This window comes from Ptychodera flava, chromosome 8 (assembly GCF_041260155.1).
Source record: "Ptychodera flava strain L36383 chromosome 8, AS_Pfla_20210202, whole genome shotgun sequence".
Taxonomy (NCBI): domain Eukaryota; kingdom Metazoa; phylum Hemichordata; class Enteropneusta; family Ptychoderidae; genus Ptychodera; species Ptychodera flava.
The window spans coordinates 43929676-43954989 of record NC_091935.1 but is presented as its reverse complement, the minus strand read 5'-3'; the positions used below and the strand labels follow the sequence as shown (position 1 = coordinate 43954989).

General features: G+C 38.0%; 1 protein-coding gene across 6 annotated transcripts in view; it reads right to left on the bottom strand.

Annotated features, from left to right (window-relative positions):
• LOC139139392 (general transcription factor 3C polypeptide 3-like) overlaps positions 1–25314 on the bottom strand; it is a 500706-nt gene that overhangs the window by 10682 nt on the left and 464710 nt on the right. For 5 of the 6 annotated variants that reach the window (XR_011553793.1, XM_070708296.1, XM_070708298.1 and 2 more), the window contains one exon: positions 17758–17882. The exons of the other annotated variant lie outside the window; for it this stretch is intronic. Coding sequence is in view for 4 of the 5 variants with exons in the window: in XM_070708296.1 (XP_070564397.1) it covers positions 17758–17882 (125 nt within the window). In the remaining variant the exon portion in view is untranslated. The remainder of the gene's footprint in view (positions 1–17757; positions 17883–25314) is intronic. 6 annotated transcript variants of the gene reach the window in all.

Here is a 25314-nt window from a genome sequence, read left to right as displayed (position 1 = left end):
CAGACTCCCTGTTAGTTTCACCATGGAGGTAGGAAGCTTCTACCTCCATGGTTTCACGATCGATCAAGCAGATTACGCAGCGCATGGGTGCCTGAGGTTTCACCCGTCCGAAGAGAAATAAATGCGTCTGTAGAATTATTGTTCGCAATTTACTGTCATTGAAGGCTTTATAGCACTAATCCTACATTATCTCCACAAACTTTGACGCGGTCACAAGGGAGTACATGGTCATTTTTCACCTCCTCGCATGATACAAACATGAAGCTATGGAACGGGTGTCATGATCGGTTGACGATAATTTATGAGTGAAAATGAGGAAAGCTTTATTTCAACAAAAATTCTGCATTTTTAGTCGTGGATCGTACTTGTGGAAATTTTAAAACTGTATTTGAGCATATACCAACTGGTACAGATCAGTGATCAGTTCCGAGTTCACCGGCATTCACTTCTTGCATTGAAAAATAGAAAACATGTCTTCTGCGATGTGTTGTGGCATCAACTTACCACCGGACCGTGACTCACCTGATGGTCACAATCATCGAATAAGTTTCTCTTCGACATCACGTCTCTCTCAGATCAGCGATGTCATCTTTATTTAAGAAATTTATTAAATTATCGATCGGATTCAAACTCGCAACATACCGCACCCGGCCCACCCAGCCAGAGAAATATTTTACAGTGATAGGCTATTTATTGTGTTGTATACCAAAGAGAAAGACATGATTTATATTTCCCTTTACAATTTTGGCGATTTGGTGCTCAATTACTGTGAATAGCATGCTAAGTTGCCACCTTTCCTGTCTTGCTGTGTATACCTACAGCTGACCACTCCGTGAAGTTCAAATTTGCATTTATATTTGGTTTGTAGTAGGCCTACAGAGTTGCAATTTCTTCAGCTGTGGTTTTGAAGCTGTCAATCATTCAGTTGCCGCACAAGTTTCAACATTTAGAACAATAGAATGCGATCGCAACTAGGTGTTACCGCAGCATTTGAGTTGTCAGTGTGTTGCCGCATGCTGTTGCCGCATGTTTTGAGGCATCAGTGAGTTCCCGCAAACGCGTTGCCGCAGTGTTTGCGGCAATAAAACAATGGGAAGTGGGCATGAAACAATAGATACCGCAGACCTTGCGGGAGAGAACAATGCTACCGCACAGTTACCGCATGTTTGCCGCATACCGCAAAATGCGGTTACAAGTTATGTGATTCTGGTACTGTATATCAAGCCCCTCACACCAAGTTTCCTCGGGGGTTGTTTTGTTACATTATACGCAACATTTTCTACTTCTGCAGGACACCTGCAGGCACCAGGCTAGGTTGGGTCGATTAAGCCTCTGAAGCCAGCAGAGGTATTTAAATACTGTTGACAAGGGACGAATGACGTCAATTGTCCTAATTGATATGCATGATATGTAAATCAAACATAGTGTTACTTCTGAAATCAGATTCATAAATAAAGCTAAAGTCAAAACAGTGTAGTGGATGCAACATTAAGGACAAGCACAGGATAGACTGTGGGACAAGCAACAAAGTACCAGCAACCAGCATCACAATAAAGTACAAGTCATTGTTAATGACATAATCCCCACTTGTCAATTGGTAATTCAATTACAGGTCCTCAGAGAGCGAGGATAGATTCCTGTTCATTAATTGGGTCTTTGATTAAAAATTGTAACTGCAATACAGATTAGTCTTAATGGCCAAGAATGAGCTCCATATTGGTGAAAATGTAATGTTTAATGTTTAATGTTTCATATATTTCTATAGCGCTTTTTCTACAATAAAATATTCAAAAGCGCTTTACATCAAGTAAAACAATAAAAAGTATTGCATTCAATAAAAATACAAAACAAGATTTAAACAAAAATCTCCTAAAATGTCCAATAATATTAAAAACAAGTCATCGTTGATGACACAGTCCCCGCTTGTCCATTTTGTTATAATCTTTGGTGTCTAGGTAGCTGTGGTCTAGGTAGCTGTGGAATGACATTGATGCAACGGGTACATCAGGCCTGTGACTTGCATAATAAAGTAATCTGAGGAACGTTCAATAAATGACTCATCTCTGCCGGTAATGACCACTCAAGGAACTTTTGATTACATCACACATAACGATGCCCTTACTGCCTCCAGTGTCATGATGGCACATACTATACACATGGTTTGGTGGAATTTTTGAAATGGTATGGGATCGGGTATGTTGTTGTAATCAGCCATTTCCGATCATATAATGAAACAAATTAATGTGCACAAGAATGCAGCCATAGTATTTTATCTTCGTATCACGTTTGAACAAAATCAGTCCATCGAGGGACAGTGACCTATGTTTATGTTTCAAAGACATAAAAAAATCACACCAAAATTGAAATCAAATGGCTGTCTATGACCATATGGATCATAGCACAAAATTAGTAGACATGCATATGTATGCCATAGTACTTTATCTTTGTACCAAGTCTCAACAACATCGGTTAAAGAATATTTGCATATGATTAAGCCTCAAAGACATGAAAAAATCCAAAAATGACCATTTGACAGCGATATTGGAAAAAAATGACAATCTGGCAGCCATATTGGAACATGTCACAAAGTAAATTGACATGTATATGTATGCCATAGTGCTTGATCTTTGTGCCAAGTTTGGACAAAATGGGTGTAATGACCTTTGAATTACAGTTCAAAGACATGCAAAATTCATACAAAATGGCAGTTCTGCAGCCATATTGGATCCTATCGCAAGCTTAAAGGTCTGGTGAAATGCCCATGTTGCAAAATCACAGAAATACAGTTGATGGTCTATAAAACAGTTACATTCATTTCTTTTTTCGTTTAGCGCGCGTGATTATGAAATATGGCAAAAGAAAAATGCAATGTGGGCGTGTCCCCCGAGCCTCTCCAGTCGACTTTTTTCGGCTTTCCGAAGTTTGCCCGACTCCGTATCTCATAACGGGAAGTAAGTATTTCACACCTCCGTAAGCTCCCCACGGGGGGTAACTTCTAGGGTTTCCGCTTACATGATCAGGACAGTGTCCTCCTTCACTATGGGAAGACGTTGTTCTTTTGGTGGCTGTGACAGCGGCAAGAGCATGAACGGCTCAACTGTAAACTTTTTCAGTGTTGAGTGTTTGAACCATAATGTGCTTGTCTCTTCTGGTTCGTACGATCGGCCACGGTCCCTCGGCTGAGCCTGCCTCGCTACTCGCTACACAGAAGGTTGGGACCGTAATGCAAATCGACAGTAACTTAAACCGTAAATGGGACAGTGATTAAAATGAACTACAACACGGAAGGTTGGGACCGCGATGCAAATCAGCTGCATGAACAGCAACACTGAACGTTGAGACTACCATTAAAACGAACAACAACACAGAACGTAGAGATCGCGATACAAATCATGGAGGTAGAGTCCTCCCTGATACAACGGGGAATACCGGATCATGAGGACTGGACCGCGATGCAAATCGACCCTCAACATGGAATTAAAATGCACAACACAGAACATCTAGACCGCAATGTAAATCAACTGCAACACCGAACCTTGTTGCCTCGATTAAAATGCGTATGTCTGCTATGTATAGCAAAAGTTTCAATTCTCGCGAGCGAGCGTTCCTACGCCTGCTGTACAATAGCCCTGCGTACGATGCTGTGTGTTCCGCTACAGCTAAATGTGGTGAGCGGGGCGATTATAAGCTGTAGCGGAACACACAGCATCGTACGCAGGGCTAGCTGTACACTAGACAAAATTACGTCAAATTTATTGCGAGGGCTCGATTGCGTGTATCAAGTTTCAATTCTCGCGAGAGCCATTTATGCATGTTGTACACTAGACTAAATGACGTCAAATCTCTCGCGAGACTTGGCTCGATTGCAAATATGTACGACGGAAAGAACGCAATAATACGGAAGTAGACACAGTTTTTGTGAATCGCCGAGAGAGAAGCACAGATTAAACAAAAGACTAAAAATCCACGTTTTTTCTTTATTTTACCATATTTTTTAAACAAAAACCAGTTTCGCCACTGTGGCGAATTAGGATCGATTTTTTTCGCCACTTCGGATTTCGATTCGCATTGGCGAACGAACGTGGCGAATGGGCAGCACGGGGTATGGTACGAACACTGAGGCTGTTTTGTTAGCGGATACCGGGCAGAGATAAGGCGGCGTTGGACCGCTATTCGATGTAAATGAACACACCTGTGACGTCACAGACGGCCAACCATGATCCCCGCTGCGGGCGTGACCTGAGTGTCGCAAAATGACCCCATGAAAGCTGCGCATAGAAATATCAAAAAAATTAACACTTGCGCGTACTTTTAGGTTGCAATTATGTTGCGAGTGTAATAGTATTGTCCCCCTGGAAGATATTCAGTCACATGAACGGGACCATTTCACCAGACCTTTAATTGATACATGCATATGTATGCCATTGTGCTTTGCCTTTGTGCCAAGTTTGAACCAAATCGGTTCAAGGATGTTTGAGTTATGGTTCAAAGACATGAAAAAATCGCAAAAATATGGCCGCCTGTTGGCCATATTGGATCATATCACGAAGTAAATTGGTGTTCATATGAAGGACATAATGTTTTGCTTTATTGCCAGATTTGAACAGAATCGGTTCAAGGATGTCTGAGTTATAGTTCAAAGACATGAAAAATCGCAACAAAATGGCCGCTCCACGCCCATATTGGATTGTATCGCAATATAATTCGACATGCATATGTAGGACATAGTGTTATGTCTTTGTGTCAAGTTTGAACAGAATCGGTTCAAGGATGTCTGAGTTATAGTTCAAAGACATGAAAAATTGCAACAAAATGGCCGCTCCAAGCCCATATTGGATCGTATCGCAATATAATTCGACATGCATATGTAGGACATAGTGTTATGTCTTTGTGTCAAGTTTGAACAGAATCGGTTCAAGGATCTTTGAGTTATGGTTCAAAGACACGAAAAATCACAAACAAAATGGCCGCCTCGTGGCCATATTGGATTGTATCACAAAATAATTTGACATGCATATGTAGGCCATAGTTTTATACCTTTGTGGCAAGTTTGAACAGAATCTGTTCAAGGATGTCTGAGTTATGGTCCAAAGACATGAAAAATCGCAACAAAATGGCCGCCACGCGCCCATATTGAAACATATCGCAAAATAATTTGACATGCATATGAAAGCCATAGTGTTATGCCTTTGTGCCAAGTTTGAGCAGAATGTTCTCAAGGATGTCTCAGTTATGGTCCAAAGACATGAAAAATAGCAACAAAATGGCCGCCACGCGCCCATATTGAAACATATCGCAAAATTATTGTACATGGAAAGGAAAGCCATAATGTTATGCCTTTGTGCCAAGTTTGAGCAGAATGTTCTCAAGGATGTCTGAGTTATGGTCCAAAGACATGAAAAATCGCAATAAAATGCCGCCTCGTGCCCATATTGGATCGTATCACAAAATAAATCGATGTGCATCTGTAGGTCATAGTGCTATGCCTTTGTGCCAAGTTTGAACAAAATTAATTAAGCAGTGTCTGAGAAACTGTTGATGACGGACGGACGGACGGACGGACGGACGGACACACGGACGGGACCCAATCTATAAGTCCCCGCCGGACTTCGTCCGCGGGGACTAATTAATCAGTGCAGTTGATAAAATTGTTTAAAAAGAAATGTTTTTAATTTTGATTTAAAAGGTTGAATTTCTGTTATGCACTTTAATTCAAGTGGGAGTGAGTTCCATAACCTTGGACCACAGACTGCAAATGCACGATCATTGTACTTGTTGAAAGATCTTGGTACTACAAGATTCATACCGGAATTTATCCGCAGATTATACCTATTAACGCTGACTCTTTCTACCAAGTCACAAATATACTGTGGTGCCATACCATTTAGAGCCTTAAAGACCTGCAAGATAATTTTGAAATTAACCCTGGCCTTTACTGAAAGCCAGTGTAGTTGGATCAGTGAGTCAGTCACACCATCATACTTTCTCAGATGCATTACCACTCTTGCTGCATCATTTTGGACATGCTGTAATTTATTAAAATGCTGATTTGGCATGCTATATAAGATTGAAATGGCGTAGTCGAGGTGGGAGCTAATGAGAGAGTGAACAAGAATTTCAGTAGTGTCTTTATTTAAATAATGACGAATACGTTGGAGGTTGTATAAGCTGTGACTGGCTTTTTTTACAAATCTGGTTGACATGGTGCTCCATCGACAAGGTCGAATCAAGATATCCTCCTAAATTACGAACCTTGTTAACAATTTTGATTCTGTCATTACCAATTTGAACATAGTCACAAGTTAATTTTGCGAGCTGTTGTTTGGTACCAAAAATCACAACTTCTGTTTTGTTGTCATTATTACTACGTAGCCGCATCTCTGCCTTCATTTCATTTTAAAATTATCACAAGATTTGATGATCTACTGTGTCAAAGGCAGCGCTGAGATCCAGCAACACCATTAGTGCCACCTGTTGTTTCCCCATACACTGAAATATGTCAGAAGTTACCCTGCTGTCTCAGTACTATGATATTGCCTATATGTAGATTGACACACAGGTAATGGGGCATTTGCTTGCATGTGAGGTGTTAATTGGTTCAACAAGCTTTGAAACAAAGCTTAAGTTACTGACTGGTCTGTAATTGGAGAGAATTGTACCAGCACCTGGCTTTTTCAACAATGGTATTACAATAGCTTCTATCAGAAAAAATGCCATTTTGAAGAGAACAATTTATCATACACGTGATAATAGGAAGTAATTCTTCAACACACTCTTACAATGATTTGATGGTGATCTTAATATGTACTTCCTTACTTCATCAGCCGTGACTGGTTTGAAAACTTCAAATTTCTTAGTAATTACTCTAGAAGTACACCTTCCTGTCAGTACATATCTTCCCATTTGACAATCAAGATCATCTCTGATTTTGTCAACTTTTTCTAAGAAATGACTGTTGAATCTATTAGCTAACTCAAAACTTGTGGCGTGATCTGGTAAAGGTGTAATACAAGGTGGTTTTAGCAATGAGTTAATGACACTGTAAAGCTTTTTCTGATTACCATGACAGTCATTGACTTTGTTTCTGTAATATTCAGAGCAAGCAAAATCAAGCTCCCGGCAAAAGCGATTTCTAAACTGTTTAAAAGTTTGTCCGCTGATTACAGTTTGATGCAGTCTCCACTTTCTTTCTGCACGTCTCCTCAGTGTTCTGACACATGTAATGTGCTCATTTAGCCAGGGTAAACTCTGTTTAGTTGTTACTCGTTTAGAAACTATTGGAGCATGCTTATCTAAGAGTTTGCTTAATACACTGTTATATGTGGAAACCAACGTATCCAGATTACTACTCTGCAAAATTACTGGGTCGTAAAGAGCAGACAATAGCATATTATGTCTGAATGTTGTTAGGTTGATCTTTCTATAAGCACAAAGTGTAACATATTTGTTGTCGATACTCCTGTCAACACGACTCACGTAAGTGTGAACAAAACAGTGATCTGAAATAAAGTGATTACTCTCAGGTGAAGTGATACCAAGTCTATTGTCATCTCTTGTAATGATTAAGTCAAGCGTATTTCCGGATTCATGAGTTGGAATAGACACATGTTGAATGAGGTCCCTTACAAAGCAGATGTTGTTAAATTTCTGGGCTGATTGGTCTTTAGCGTTGTTGACGTGAATATTAAAGTAAAACTGATCTAGGCTGTTAACCTAATTACAAAAATGATTCAAGTAGTGATTAATTGACAGGATGTTGCCAAATATGTTTCATTCTATTATAACACTGACAGACTATTTCTTGACATATCAGCCTAATTCCGAAAATTCATTAAAAATGCAAATCAGCAATTAATTAATTGACAAGAAAATGCTACAGATCTTTGCACGCCATTACTGGACTTATCATACTAATCTTAAAACATAGGGCCAAAGTCCCTGAAGCTACTATAGACATGGATACAAAATTAAGTATCAGTATTTTCATCCTATTGACCAAGCACATTTTAACTTTCAAATTAACATTGTAAGTAAGTTCTGTTGAATAAGTTGAGACTGTACATACTCAGAGAAAGCACACTGAAGAGACAAATGTTTGAAACTTAAGAAGTTCAAGGTCATCAAAAGCATTATCAGGAATCATGTAACACTTTCATTGCACTGTTTACACAGATTGCATAATTGCTATAAATAGCACATGAGGAATCTTACAGCCTAGCTTTACCATAAAAACCCTATCACTTTGACCACTCTTTTAATTGACCACTCTATTTTTTTCCTCAAAAAGTAATTTTATTTTATCCTTACCAAGTCAACCATAAATTGAAATTAGAACTTTCTCTATCTCTATCTCTATTGACTATTTTGAGCAATTTCTTTTAGATATTAAACATACAGGGCACAATAAATGACAGTTCGGAATATGTCAAAGTTGGGATTCAGGAAAGTTGCCTTTACATGTTTAATCCTCCAAGATGGTAAGCATTTCACTATGAACTGTCAAAAAAGTTGAACTTTCTGATAATTCTACAATAAAATTATTTGGCTTTGATGATTTCCTAATCAATTCAATTATTTAAAATCATATCAATTATTTTTTTCTTGGTGAATTGATAGGGTTTATACAGTACAAGAATTACATACAATGTAAGTCAAATTTTGACCAAAAATGACAAAAAAATTCCTTAAAAATACAGATTTGCATATTTCATCACAACTTGAACAAATCTAAGTTGGGTTACCCCTAGGGATCTGTATACCAAATAACAAAGCTGTCTGACCAGCGGTTATGAAGAAGAAGATTTTTTACAAAAAACGCCTTTTTTGGCATTAATTTGCCTATTTTCAATAATATCAAAAAATTAAAAAACTAGTTTCTCAAAATCATATTTTTCATCTACACAACAAATATCAAATCAGTAAGTACTGCGGTTCTCAAGATATTTGAGTGGACGGACGCCTCACAAACGGACATACATACATACATACATACATACAGACTGACGCCGGACGCCAGACGGATACCCATCCCAATAGCTTCTATAGACTATAGTCTATAGTAGCTAAAAATTCATTAAATATGCAAATTAGCAATTTATTGAGATAGTACTCTTTAATATGTTCATATAGTATTATGATACTGAAAGATCAACATCTGCACCTCATTTCATATACTTTAAAGCAGTATTTCTGGAGATAGCCCACTAATTAGGAAAAGTCATGAATATGCAAATTAGTAATTAATTAACTTGATACTGCTAAGTGTCTTTGTACACTATTATAGGACTTTGTGCTGAAGATTTGTACCATGTTTCATTATATTTGTTGCATCATTTCTAGACATATCACCCTAATTATAAAAATTCATCAAATATGCAAATTAGCAATTAATTAACACAATTATAATACTGAAATATGTCACTGTGGGATATTAGAACTCTATGTGACCAACATCTGCATGAAGTAAAAAATCATCAAATTTGGTGCAGGCATACCAGAAATAGCCGTGCAATCCGTAACTATGCAAATTAGCACTAATTATGCATGCCACACTAAAATAAAAAGGACCTGAATATGTATGTCATAGTGTATTATCCTTGTACTACGTCTGAAAAGAATTGGCCCAGGCATATCTGAGATATCTGCATTCATGAGCCCCTGTGCATGGACATAGCATAATTGGCCATCCTGGAGACCCTGTGGATGGATATCAGGGGTCGCACTAGCGCTCGCCATATTCAACAGAAAGTGCTGCGTGGTGAATAAAATGTCTTCTTGGTTCGCCACGCTCATGAAAGTGTGGCGAACTGGCCTCAAACTCAAAGACCCCGGTCAAATTGACGGTGGACGATGCGATACTATCAGGCGATGAAATCAATGTGACTATACTCTCACTCTCAGCGCCACGTCAGTTTACGATACCCGACAGTGGTTGCGTACTATGCGTTCTGTCCACAGGCGTGCTGTTTACTGGGTAGTTTGTAAAGTGTAGTTTATGCTACCTTCCGACGTTCTCTTCCGTAGCCTTATCACCAAGGTAAGAAACAGAATTATCCGGCCTGCAAAGAAAACTGCCCGTTCCGGTCAAAAAATAAACACAAATCCTACATTGAGTTACCTTGTTAAATGCGGAAGGATCTCTGTTGTCCAAAAATCACACTCATGTCACGATAACATGAAAACTCTAGAAGAAATCTGCCGCGTTTTGACAACATTGGCGTTTCTGGTGACCACTGTTGTTATAACGCAACTCTGTATCATAATGGTACACCGTCGGCATCGCTGATTGGTCCATGAACAACGCCATCAACGGCATCAGACTGAGATTCCCAACTTTCTATGTGCGGACACCGTCCATTTTGATAATGAGTTGCGTTATTACAACGGTGGCCACCAGAAACACCGATGTTGTCAAAACGCGGCAGATTTATTCTAAAGTTTTCATTTTATCGTGACATGAGTGTGATTTTCGGACAGCAGAGATCCTTCCACATTTAACGAGGTAGCTCAATGTAGGATTTGTGTTTATTTTTTGACCGGAACGGGCAGTTTTCTTGGCAGACTGGATAATTCTGTTTCTTACCTTGGTGATAAGAGAACGTCGGAACGTAGCATAAACTACACTTTAATACAAACTACCCAGTTAATAGCACACCTGTGGTTCTGTCCAGCTTAGGTACCCATTGCCGAACTCGGCAAGCCATAAAGCTTTTTCTTTACCCTTTGGACCCAGTTTAGTACCATATAAGGACTAAAATAATGACATCATCCACCCTAACAATAGAGAGTTCCAGTAATTTATGCAAACTTTCCGAGAAGGGGTCAGTGGTTCACGTGAATATTTAATCAGGTCGGCTGCCCGCTGCTGTGAACTCAACCATAGTCGAGAGACCTTTAAGCACGCTGAGAGCTGGGTACCTAATTCGCATAGCTTTTCTGCAACTCAGACACAGAATCTGACAATTATATCATGTACAGCTATCGCTCTCTGAGTGATAAAAACGCAGATTTTACCACTTTTTTGATAATATTCTATGGAAAAATGGAGTGATTTGCCAGTCAAGTTGATTGCGATTGAACGTAGCGTTGGATGGCAGCATGGCCATCATTGCGTGACGCTGAACGCTCCAGATGGTCCCCGCGTGTGGTTGAGGTTTTCTTTCAATGTGCATGATGAAGAAATTAGTAAGATTTTAGTCAAACTGAAGTGTATTTTGTTGATTTTCAAGCGACCTACAATCGAAAAGCTCATGCAAACTGTTGATATCGTTGCCTTTTCCAGCCTGTAGCGAGAGAGCCATGACAGTCGACCTAGTTTGTTTACAAATTTATGTGTTGTTACTGTTAACATCGTGACATATTCCTACGTCGCGTTGCGTCTGACGTGTGTCTGTTGCATCTCCACAAGGTGACTGGAAACCGTATTTTGTGAGTTCGAAGTCAATTGAAAACACTGTATTTTTTAACTGAAATAAATTGGGCATGAAACTTTTATCTCAATACTTTGTGGTTTCTTTCTATCTGAAGACTGCTTTTGGTATGCTTGTCAAAATACATGATCCAACTTTGAAAACAGATTGACTAACACAGTATGACTACGAGACACGATTAAATCAAGGAAAGTTATCGAAAGCATATGTTGTACGTACGTGAATCAAACTAATGTCAGTTGGTCCAAACACCAACTTTAATCAATAAAAAAATTAGTTAACTGTTTTTGTCTTCAGCTCTTCATTCTATTATACTTGCAATTCAAACAAAGGGGAAAGGAAGCCCTGTAATTGTGTGTATGTGTTGCACTATTGGTTGTACTAATTGAATTATATAGGTTGTCGGATTCCTTATCACATCACAGAAAATGAACTGCACCAGTCTTTTTAAAGAAGTGTAGCAAGCAGTTGCGTTCAATCACAGTCCCTCTATCCACCGGTCTGGAAACGTGGCTGGTTTCTTTGTGACACTCCGTGATATGAACAAACACACGATTCACACCATAAACAAAGGACACTGACAATGTTCAACTGGCTGTTATATCAATGTTGCTACCCCACGATCCTATGACAGCCGCAATGTGATCGTTCAAAAAACATGACGTTTGTGGGTTGTTATTTTTAGAATATCACAAAACATTAAAACTCGTTCCCTTTAGAAACACTAAACAATTTATTTTTTCATTAAATTGGTAACGTTGCCCCTCTAGATAAAGCTTGAAAGGGACGACACATTATGGTTGCATTACGATCACAATCTAAAGACAAAATGGCCACGCACTGTTCGCAAGTGTCATGGACTGTTGCCCGAAATCAAGAAGACAGGCAAAATCAGCTGAATATTAACATCGACAGCTGAGTAGTTCATTACCAAACTTGTAATTGTGTTGACATGATAGCATTTTGTAAAAGGTATTTACTGTGCCTGAGCGTGAGCGTACGTATTGAGACATAATTTCACAGAATATTACACAGAAAACATATTTAGATCATATTTGGAGGCACTGACTACTAGCATTGCAAGAGAAAGGGACGACAAATTTTCCGGTGTGTTTCCAGCTGTGCCTGAGCAAGTGTACGTATCGAGAGTTCGCCATATTGACGCTACATGGGAAAATATGCGACCACACAACTAAAATCTACATGCATTTCTGCAGTTGTCTTTCCTATTCTGTTCAGTTAACAGACATGATTTCACAGAATATTACACAGAAAACATATTTAGATCATATTTGGAGACACTGACTACTAGCATTGCAAGAGATAGGGACGACAAATTTCCCGATGTGATTCCAGCCGTTGCTTGTGCTATGTCAACACACTCGCAGCGGTCAACCCCAGAAATTATCGCACACTATCATCATTTACAATGGGAGAAGGATCACGAAAAACACACACTGGTTTCAGAATATGATAATTTCTGTCTTCGTGTCGTAGATAGACAAAGAGAACACTTAATAGAGCCAAAAACAGCAAAAATTCGAGAAAAGTGTACACACAATTGGGGACTGTGGCATGCAGGACAAGCCCAAGCTACGCATTATCACGTGACTGGCCCTCGTATCGCGGTTCGGCTGTGCGGTCTAGGTGATTGACACCTTTTTTTACAATAGGCGTTTCCAGACCGGTGGATAGAGGGACTATGGTTCAATAAGTCCATGTCTGAGAAGGGGGGGGGGGGGTAGGGCTGGATTGCATGTGAAGTCTATGGCACTTCAAACAAGATGAGACCTTAAAATATTTTTTGTTTTGATTTTATTGTACAAAAGTTTTGTGTGGCTAAAGAAAGTTGTGTGTGGCTAACAAGATGTATGACCAATTCGCCATGCAAGGACTCTGTGGCTGACAACTTTGAAATCCTACTAGCGCTACCCCTGGATATCAAATACAGATCATTACAAAAATCGGCGTGCATATATATGACAAAGGAGTAATATATGTGCCAACTTTCAATGAAATCGCTCCCAGAATCGCTGAGAAATTTACATGAACAAACACACAATCGTCAAATAAAGGAAAAATATTGGCCACCACACGGCCATTTTGAATCAGATCACAACAAAAATCACTGTACATATGTATAATATATGGAGTAATCTATGTACCAAGTTTGAATGGAATTGCTCCCAGCATCACTGAGAAATTAACCTGAATGGATGCACTATCATCAAATTCATGAAACAACTGTCAAGCAGCCATATTGGATTGGATCACAAACAAATCTACATGCATATGTAGGACATAGGTAATATCCTTGTACCAAGTTTGAATGAAATTGCTCCAGGCATCGCTGAGATATCTGTGTGAATGGATGGACGGACGCACGGATATGACCAAACCTATTAGTTCCCCCATACGGTGTCCATGTGGACTAATATTCAGTCATTGCCACGGATGTGAGCAACAGTAAATTTTCAGCATTCTCGCGAGCAAGAGAATGCTTTCGGCTCTGCAGATCTATGCAAAAAAATTACCGGTAGCAAGCTGTTGCCGTAAAGAGACTATGATGACGGGAAGTCGTTCCTAGGGTTATTGTGTTGTGGGCAGTTTTATTGTACAGCATGTGTTAAACATTAGTTGTACAGAAAAAAGACTATTTTACAAAAAAAAATTATATCAATTTAGAATTTATTCATTTTCATCAACAAAATACAACCCACTTGCTGTTCTGAAATTTCCCAGGCAGATGACGTGACATGGATTGCTATGCTGAGCTACTTCCATGTTCTGACCACACGTATTAAAACCTCAATTTGAACATTTACTTTTATAATTTTATGATATTTCCTATTTTGTACAAGATCATTCACGACTGATAAAATCTCACATTGTAGAGACTAGAGTATTACACTTCGACCTAACAAGTGCGTCTTACTTGTACATACATCCATGCATGGTAGAGCATAGCACAAGTGACGACATGGTTGTGACACAACTGAGCGACACAACAACAAGATCGTGGTGAAAATTTGCAATGTTGGCCATGTCGTGCTTTAACTAATGAGACAATATAAAATCCCTTTGCTCAAAACTCTATTGTGTGCCTACCAACTGGACATAGTCCGAAAAAGCTGCATGAAAATAACATTTTCAACAGCAGATTTCCTTTTTCATCTTCACACAGTCAGGAAATGTTACTTGGTTAATCTCCGGCATTGTTTGGCACTAGTCGGCTACCTATATATGCAGTAATACAAATACTCGTCCATGGGTGCTTGTTCATCAGGCATCGCACGATTATTACTTCCGAAGATATATAAATTCATAAAAGGTCTGCGGCCAAACTGCGGCCAAATATATTGGGTAGGTATACCGATCTATTTTACTGGTGATCCGCGTCAAACAGCGTAATTGTCGGTAGCAAGGTCCCTCTAGAGGGACCATGCTTTGCCGAACGTCTATTTTGCTTCAGCTGGCATCTCATTCACACTGTCTTGTCAATCGCTCAAGTAAGGCAAGCTTTGAAAGTGCGAACATTCACTGTACCCAATCAAATGCGATATTACATTGTTTAGTTCAAATGACGCTGATTTTATGAATTAAAATTCTATGGCCGAAATCACAAACTCAAGTTGAATGGAGGTAATGTTTCATAAGATATCAGATACGTTATCAGGCTGGTTGATAAAATATCGGCAAAAATTTAAAGGATATCGGGCCTCAGTACTCTAAAACCCTCTTGGGAGAACACTTTCTGGTATTTCGTCTCAGGAACAAAATAAAGTAGCAGTTGACTAGAGAGATGTCGATGTCAGTTTCAGCAAATTACACAAACTAGTTGAAATCATGCAAGCTTAGGTCTCAAACATCGCTAATGTACAATCGCCCTATGATCTTCCCACATTTCAAGCATTCATTTGACAAAATTGAAAATCTTCCGATTCTTCACAAGTTGTTGCATCTGGCTGACCGGAAACTAAACAGGAGCGATGGGTTGAGTGTTTATGAGGGGACTCAAACTCGACAGTGGAGAAATAGTACCGAGTGAGGTAGTTCAGCGGTATGGTCATTGTGTAAACAGAATGCCTTGCAATTCACAGTTATTTTCAAGGAGAGCTTTAGAGGTGTGAAATACTTAGAATCCGAACTAATTTCAGAATTCCGAAGTCTAAAAAACAATACCACTCTTACTTGAATCTATATTATGTCAAGAGTGTATGTTTGTAGTAGGTGTACAAATATGACCCTAGATTTAAATTTGTAATCCTAGAACTTGTGCCACACCGATCCAAAAGTATGTATGTGATCAGCATAAAATTTAGCTGAATTTTCTGGGGATCACACTAATCTGTCAAAAATTCAGCTGAATTTTTCAGCTGATTTTCCATGGCTGAAAAACTCTGATGAATATTTCTTTATTAACAGGAAAATCAGCTGCATTTTTAGATATTATCTGAAAAATCAGCTGCATATCTTGTTTGAGACAAAAATTTAGCTGAATTTTTAGAAATCGTCAGAAATTTCCATTCAGCTGAAAATTTCAGCAGATTTTTAAAAATTCAATTAATTTTTTTACTGAACAATATGTTGGTCTGGAAATTCAGCTGAATTTTATACTGAACAAGTCATTGACAATGACATAATGCCCACTTGTAATAGGAGTATTAGTCTTGATGGGGCAGGGAAATATGGTCATTAAGAAGTATCACTGGAGTGTATATGTTGAGATTTATGGGCACATAGGTCTATGTCGTTGTTCCCAATTTGAAACACATGAGGCATGTCTAAGTTATGGTTCTAAATCGGGAAAAAAGATCAGACCTCTAGCTGTATTGGCCAGCCAAGAAATATATATGCGCATAATAAATGAGGTACAAGATGTGACATCGGTCTAATATCCTATCAAAATTGAAGGGTATAGAACTTGTGGTTACTGAGTTATGCATATATATGTATAATCAAGGTCAAAGGTCATCGAAGTCACGTGACATTTGAAAAAAAAAAATTGTATTACTTAATCCCTATATGCCAAAAATCAGACCTCTAGGTTATTTGCTTGCCCAGAATTAGATATGTGCATAATTAATGAGGTAAAGCATGTGTTGTCATAAGGTCTCCCATCCTACTAAAGATCAAGGACATAGCACTTGTGATTACTTATTTATTGACATAAACGTATATTTTAGGTAAAAGGTCATCGAGGTCACATGACATTTTGTCAAAAAATTTCCTATAGTTATCCCTATATACCAAAAAATCAGACATCCAGCTCTATTGACTTGCTCAGAATTAGATATGCACATAATTAAGGAGGTACAGTATGTGGCGTCATAAGGTGTCCCATCATACCAAATATGAAGGGTGTAGCACTTGTGGTTACTGAGTAAGGGACAAATATGTATATTTGAGGTCAAGGTCACCGAGGTCACGTGACATTTTGTCAAAAAAATTGTATTGCTAAGTTATCCCTATATACCAAAAATCAGACCTCCAGCTCTATTGGCTCGCTCAAAATTAGATATGCGCATAATTAATGAGGTACAGTATGTGGTGTCATAAGTGTCCCATCATACCATATATGAAGGGTGTAGCACTTGTGGTTACTGAGTTATAGACAAATATGTATATTTGAGGTCAAAGGTCACGAGGTCACATGATATTTTGGTAAAATATCTGAGATATCTGCGTGAACAGACAGACATGACCCAATCTATAAGCCCCCTGGACTTTACCCGTGGGGACTAAAAACTGTGTCACTGCATCCTTTTTGCAATATGAACATGATGAGAAACTAAATTTTTATTTTTCTTGTCCTGTATTTTATTTTTCTTGGTACATGGGAGTCTATGGAGAACTGACTTATACATGGGAGTCTATGGAGAACTGCCTTATACATGGGAGTCTATGGAGGTGTAAACTAAAAAGTCCTCTAACACGGCCAAATTTGATTGCATTGTGAAACAAATCAACGTGCATCTGTATGGGGTAGGGTGCAAAGTTTGAAAGAAATTGACCAGGGCATGTCTGAGATATCTGCGTGAATGGACGGACCGACACACGCATGGACGGACGCACGCACGCACGCATGAACATGAGCCAATCTATAAGTCCCCCCGGACTTTGTCCATTGGGACTAATAACCTGTTCACCCAAAAATTCAGCTGAATTTTTTTACTGAACTTTTCAGTTTTTGCACTTGCACTTTTACATAATTATGTCTTTGAAAAGTTTAGCATCAGTGGGTCAAAATAATGTTATGTTTGGTAACAGAACTACACATAAAGTTTCCTCTTATCCTCAAATATTTGAAAAAACCTAAATGATTTACCTGAGCGATAAGAGAATGCCTCTTTACTGCATACTTCTGAGATGCCATCTGTATGAAAGTCAGTCCAATACACATTGCCAACATAGGATTACTTTCATCATTTCTGTATGCTCTCATATATTCATCTGATAAACAAAATTGAATAAAATCATGACTAAGTTACATCACAGAAACTACTGCAAAATTGTTCTTATGTATTTAAGGTCCAAAGTAATGACAAATCTCATGCATATGTACAAATGTATATTTGAACAATAATTGGTACAATACAATCTGAAATGATCACATAAGGATGCTCACAGTGCTTTCTGAATTCATGAGTTGTATTTTGGCTCTTGAGATAAGTGTTGACAAAGCACTTTCTGTCGTGAAATAAAGGAAACAAATGATATAAACAGTAGGTGTATTGTAAGTTTGAAGATATTTTGTCAAATATAAGAGATGGCTCAGAAAATTTTCAAATAATGCCAATGTACCTTCAACTACTATAGATGTCGATGTACACCTATAAACATAAACCATACATAATACGTGAAAAACATGGCTGCGTTATTCTGAACAAGTCATTGACAATGACACAGTCCCCACTTGTACTTTAATTACAAGTCCTCTGAGAGGGAAGAGTCCTCTTCATTAATTAGATCTGTGATTAAAAATACTGCGATACAGATGGTGGTGAAAACATGAAACCAATGTAAGTCACCACACTAATTACAAAAGGTCATTAAAATGAATCAATTAGTACTTGATCGACAGGATGCTGCAAACCATTTTTGCATCCTATCCTAACACTGACAGATTATCACCGGTACCATATTTCATAAAAACAAAAATCCATTATGTAAATGAAAACTAGCAATTACTTTATGTATATAAATGATACCACTAAGTGTCATTGATTTGCATTTACAACACTATGAGATCAAAATCTGTACCAAGTTTCATCAAATTTAACGCAGTATTTGTGGATCACTCTAATTAGGAAAGTTCATTACATATGCAATTACACATTAATTAACTTGACATTGATAAATATCTTTTTCACTGTTAAAGCAATGTGAGCTTAAAATCCATATATTACCTATGAAAAAATATTTTTTATTTTTTTACTATAAACTCTTATTGGAGTTATGTGTCAAATGCTGGTGTCATTTTATTCCTTTCTGTTGATAAATAAATGCAATCTTGCTAAAAATTCATGGCTTGAGAAAAAAATCTCTGTTTGAACCACGCCCTCATCTGTGACGTCACGTGAGGCCATTGTTGTGCAAATCAATATATGCCTCCTGTACATACACAGGCAACAATGGAGTCAAATTTAAACTCGGCGAGCGCGAATGAAGAGATAGTTTTTGGACTCGGAGTGTATGATTCAGATGATAATGGGGTGTCTTGGGCTCTACGGTACATGACTATTGTTCAGGAAATTCAGAGCCACGGCCGTATAGGTTTTGAGCCAGCGAGGTGCGAGGTATCTCCCCAACCTGCGGATCAATCGGCCAAGCCACGAAATACCTTCAGACCCAGGTTCACCCGAGCCTTCACGAGTGGGAAACACAGATAGGTAGTAATAAGAATCATTTAGGCCTTCGATTTTATGATAAATTTGCCCAAACGAAACATTCAGAAAGCAGCTGTGTGAAACTTGAATTCATAACTCTTTCTGTCATCAGATGCCGATACGAGTCAGACTAACAAGCCTGGGTAACGAGAAGAGAGCACCCGGTATACGCGCCACGTTGACTCAGCATCGCACTAAAATGTCTTGTGTATGCCCATTGTTTTAAAAACGCTTAAAAAATCATTTTTGACATTTATGTAATAAACAACGAGATGAAACCACGATTATTTATTTCCCTTGTTGTTGTCCACTGTGTCATGGACGTAAAATAAACCTACACTGCTGTATGCACAGTGCATACACGCTATTTGTGTTGGAAGTTTACCGGTACAATTAGTCATCAACAACTTCCCTGGAGCTGTAGTGGCCCTGGGGCCGTTTTGCCTGTGATGTACCTAAATATAATCATCGTTGCCGGAGTTTTGATCTGCTTCTCCAAAGTTATCCGACGGTACTGGCACAGCAAACAACCTTCCCGCGTTCCGGAAATAACTACTGATATTCACGCTGTGTTAGTTCCTTGAACCTTCATTCCTTGTTGAAAGACCAAAAATACCGTCAAGGACAGTGTGCTCACATTCGGTTTAAATTGGTAAATTTAAGAAATATTTAAACCAGAAAAACAAGAATGACAAAAGCAAATAAGGTCTGCAACTTAGGTACTGGAGGTCATCTTTAGGAACATGCATATCAACTTCTATACGGCATTTTCACAATTGAGTGTACCAACTTTTGTTCTTGAGTGTTACGGAAAAAATTCTAAAAAACTATTTTACGGTATATATTTACTCTTGTGAAAGCTTTTTGAGTAAGATTTTCTGAGCAAATCAAAGCAAAAATTACAAAAATCGGACCATGTTTGGCAAAGATATGACATTTTTTGGGGTGTGAAAATGGTCAAATTTGACTGTTACGAAGGTACACTGCATTTTTCAACTTTAAGAAAATGCTGTTTTCATAATGTAAACTCTAGTAAAGGTACATGTTTTTTCTTTCTGTGTGGTCTTAAGGATGTCTAATACAAGTAGTAAGTAGCGCCATGGTATGCTATTGACCAGTTGATTAACACCATTAATAAATCAAAAAATAGCCCATCGTTACGGATTTATGCGTTTTTCATTATGGACAATTAACCCAGTGTATAACTTGGTTCTAATCTACAGTTATTTTGTAAAATGTTGTTAAAATCCATTGCAGGTATCTGTTAAGTACTGTAATAAACTCTACTGTCATAAGCATCCATTTGTTTATTTTCAAGAATTTGCCAAAGACTCAGCCTAAATTTTCCGGAAATTTATGTAGTGTCCGTACCCCACCATTTAATTCCACACCTATATTAGGCATTCAGCAAACAAAGATAAAATACATATTGTAGTACTTGGTATAGATGAATGATATATGGATTCATCTTAGACAATCACCATTTAAAAAAATATAGATGAATTATAGGCCAAATGTAGTGTCCGTACCCCATGTAGTGTCCGTACCGCTTTTCCAGTGAATTACACTGATTTGGATTTGACTGAAGTAAAAGGTTTGATATACCCCTAGTACACTGCTGAGTGGTTTAATTATAATGTAACCATGTATAATCAGTGTAAAGTCAAACACTAAAATGTAATTTCAATTGACAGATGGATTCAATAAGGTCATTTTGGGGTCAACACAACATACAGTACGTTTTTGTACAGGAATTTTGCCCTGGATAAAAAATAGTGCCAATGACCTTGTAGCTACAATATACATGGGTGGTATGGAAGATGTACATAGTATACTACCAGATATAGTGAGTGCACAGGTCCTATTCTAATGGCAGAAGAAATGTTTAATTTAGGCTCATACTTACCGACACCCCAAACCCATCCCTATATACCGGTATACAGATATTAATCAATAGCCAACATAGAAAACTGCCATCAGGGCCTATATAGTTTCTTTGTTATCTGTCTCTGACATAAGGTGGACTCTTATACAATCAGGCGATTGGACAAAAAGTTGAAACGTCAATGTTTATTAGACAAGGGGTTCCTGAGATGATCATTCATTAAATATGCCAAATAGCAATAACTTGATGCTGCTCAATGCCTTTTATTGCAAGTACATCTCTATATCAACAGTATGTGCCAGTATAGTAAGTGTCATTAAATGTGATGCATTACTTTTTGAGGCTTGAGCTTACATTATCTACAACTCTGTGGTAATCTACCTTGCATAGCAGTCAGTTAGCTAAAACCCCTCGTAATAGACATTTCAACAACTGGTTTAGCATCTGAAATAACTGTGCTGTGATATTTAAGAGAAATCAGAGGATATGTTTGAATCAGCTTTTGGCAAAACCATAATGAATACACTAGCATTAGTGATAAAAATGATTCTTGCATAAATATAAAAAATAGCGTTGCTCGCATCTAAAAAAACGAAGTGCATGTTCCTGTTTCCTGTTTTTCACTTGCGAACAAAAAGTGGTATTTGTATTTGCAAAAGGTTTTAATTTTCAATGTTTAGATAGTAGTCCATTTTAACGACCAACTTTCAATTTTGAAGATCAAAAGTAAAAATTTGGTGGCCCGAACTTGAAATGTTTGGATATCAAATTAAAGTAATACACAGACAGAGTCGGAATATATGGTGCAATATACACACCAACTAAACTGATAAGAATGAAACTACCAACAGCTTCAATGATATCAAATGTTGGACGTCAGTAAAAAAAAAGTTGTGATCAATAGCAGAAAAACACCGGTCATTTTTTCAATGATCCATGATAAATTCGCACCTTGGAAGGAACAAATTTATTATAGTGTCAGGGAGTTAGGTAGTCAAATTTGTTGTTTATTCTGTTTGTGTGGTGGAGTGACCTGATATCATCCTAAATTACTCATGTTCTCAATCATGTTTATGAGTTGCACTGCGCTACCCTCCATATAGACTCTCCACAGTCGCTGTGCCTTGTTTTGTGCGCGCCCATCATGGGCCTGCATTCGAAGGCTACGCTGTGCTAGCTGTGAGCACGCTCTGCCAGACACAGCGACTGTCGGTTTTTGCAAGTAAAAGAATATTCATAAGGGTATTGTCGTCAAAAGAAACACCTATCTAACTGGGCGGAGAAAAATTTTTACTAGTATCTGGTAGACTTATATACACAGTATGTTTTTATTTTTCATTTTTAATCTTATTTGGCTATGGTACTTGTCATTTTTTAGCTCCGCTGTCAGCGACGCGGAGCTTATCAAATAGGTTGATTATCCGTCGTCGTCCGGCGTCCGTCGTCCGTCGTCGTCCGTCGTCGTCCGTCAACAATTGCCTTCTCCTCTGAAACCACAAGTCCAATTGCTTTGAAATTTTATATGCAATGAGGCATGACATATGGTACCATAAGGTCTCCCATCATACCAAATATGAAGGGTGTAGCCCTTGTGGTTATGGAGTTATGGACATATATGTATATTTAAGGTCAAAGGTCATCAAGGTCACGTGACATTTTGTCAAAAAAATTGTATCCCATAGTTATCCCTATATACCGAAAATCAGACCTCTAGCTCTATTGGCTTGCCCAAAATTAAATATGTGCATATTTAATGAGGTACAACATATGGCACCATAAGGTCTCCCATTATACCAAATATGAAGGATGTAGCACTTGTGGTTCCTGAGTTAAGGATGTATATGTATATTTGAGGTCAAAGGTCATTGAGGTCACGTGACATTTTGTTGAAAAAATTGTATTTCATACTTATCCACATATACCAAAAATGAGACCTCTAGCTGTGTTTGCTTGCCCAAAATTAAATATGTGCATATTTAATTAGGTACCACATATGGCACCATATGGTCTCTCATCATACCAAATATGAAGGATTGTAGCACTTGTGGTTCCTGAGTTATGGACGTATATGTATATTTGAGGTCAAAGGTCATCGAGGTCACGTGACATTTTGTCAAAAAAATTGTATCCCATAGTTATCCCTATATACCAAAAATCAGATCTCTAACTCTATTGGCTTGCCCAAAATTAGATATGTGCATATTTAATGAGGCATGACATATGGTACCATAAGGTCTCCCATCATACCAAATATGAAGGGTGTAGCACTTGTGGTTATGGAGTTATGGACATATATGTATATTTGAGGTCAAAGGTCATCGAGGTCACGTGACATTTTGTCAAAAAAATTGTATCCCATAGTTATCCCTATATACCAAAAATCAGACCTATAGGTCTGTTTGCTTGCCCAAAATCAGATATGTGCATATTTAATGAGGCCTGACATGTGGTACCATAAGGTCTCCCATCATACCAAATATGACGGGTGTAGCCCTTGTGGTTATGAAGTTATGGACATATATGTATATTTGAGGTCAAAGGTCATCGAGGTCATGTGACATTTTGTCAAAAAAATTGTATTCCATAGTTATCCCTATATACCAAAAATCAGACCTATAGGTCTGTTTGCTTGCCAAAAATTAGATATGTGCATATTTAATGAGGCCTGACATGTGGTACCATAAGGTCTCCCAACATACCAAATATGACGGGTGTAGCCCTTGTGGTTATGAAGTTATGGACATATATATATATTTGAGGTCAAAGGTCATCGAGGTCATGTGACTTTTTGTCAAAAAAATTTTATTCCATAGTTATCCCTATATACCAAAAATCAGACCTATAGCTCTGTTTGCTTGCCCAAAATTTGTTATGTGCATATTTAATGAGGCATGACATGTGGTACCATAAGGTCTCCCATCATATTAAATATGAAAGGTGTAGCCCTTGTGGTTATGGAGTTATGGACATATATGTATATTTAAGGTCAAAGGTCATCAAGGTCACGTGACATTTTGTCAAAAAAATTGTATCCCATAGTTATCCCTATATACCGAAAATCAGACCTCTAAATCTATTGACTTGCCCAAAATTAAATATGTGCATATTTAATGAGGTACAACATATGGCACCATAAGGTCTCCCATTGTACCAAATATGAAGGATGTAGCACTTGTGGTTCCTGAGTTATGGACGTATATGTATATTTGAGGTCAAAGGTCATCGAGGTCACGTGACATTTTGTCAAAAAAATTGTATCCCATAGTTATCCCTACATACCAAAAATCAGATCTCTAACTCTATTGGCTTGCCCAAAATTAGATATGTGCATATTTAATGAGGCATGACATATGGTACCATAAGGTCTCCCATCATACCAAATATGAAGGGTGTAACCCTTGTGGTTATGGAGTTATGGACATATATGTATATTTAAGGTCAAATGTCATCAAGGTCACGTGACATTTTGTCAAAAAAATTGTATCCCATAGTTATCCCTATATACCGAAAATCAGACCTCTAGCTCTATTGGCTTGCCCAAAATTAAATATGTGCATATTTAATGAGGCATGACATGTGGTACCATAAGGTCTCCCATCATACCAAATATGAAAGGTGTAGCCCTTGTGGTTACGGAGTTATAAACATACATGTTTATTTGAGGTCAAAGGTCATCAAGGTCACATGACATTTTGTGAAAAAAATTGTTTTCAACAGTTATCCGTATATACCAAAAATCAGACCTCTAACTCTATTGGCTTGCCCAGAATTGGATATGTGCATAATCAATGAGGTATAGAAACATGCTAGGGTCATAGGTCAAGTTCATCCTAAAACTATTGATTTGCAGTTTGATCCCCTGTTGGTCATTGTTCAGTAGTCACCAGCCCCCGCCCCCCAGGACTCTTACATAGGCCAGAATAAACCATTTGTATAGCTTAGCTGCAGAGGTATAGGGGAGGTCAAAGGTTATTGAAAAATCAGAAAAATAATACTTTAAAAATCTTCTTCTCAAAAACTGCCAGGTCAATTTCCTTGAAATTTAATATATAGCATCTAGGTATTATTGTCTATAAAGTTTGCGAAAACACTGCATGAAAACCCAAAAATT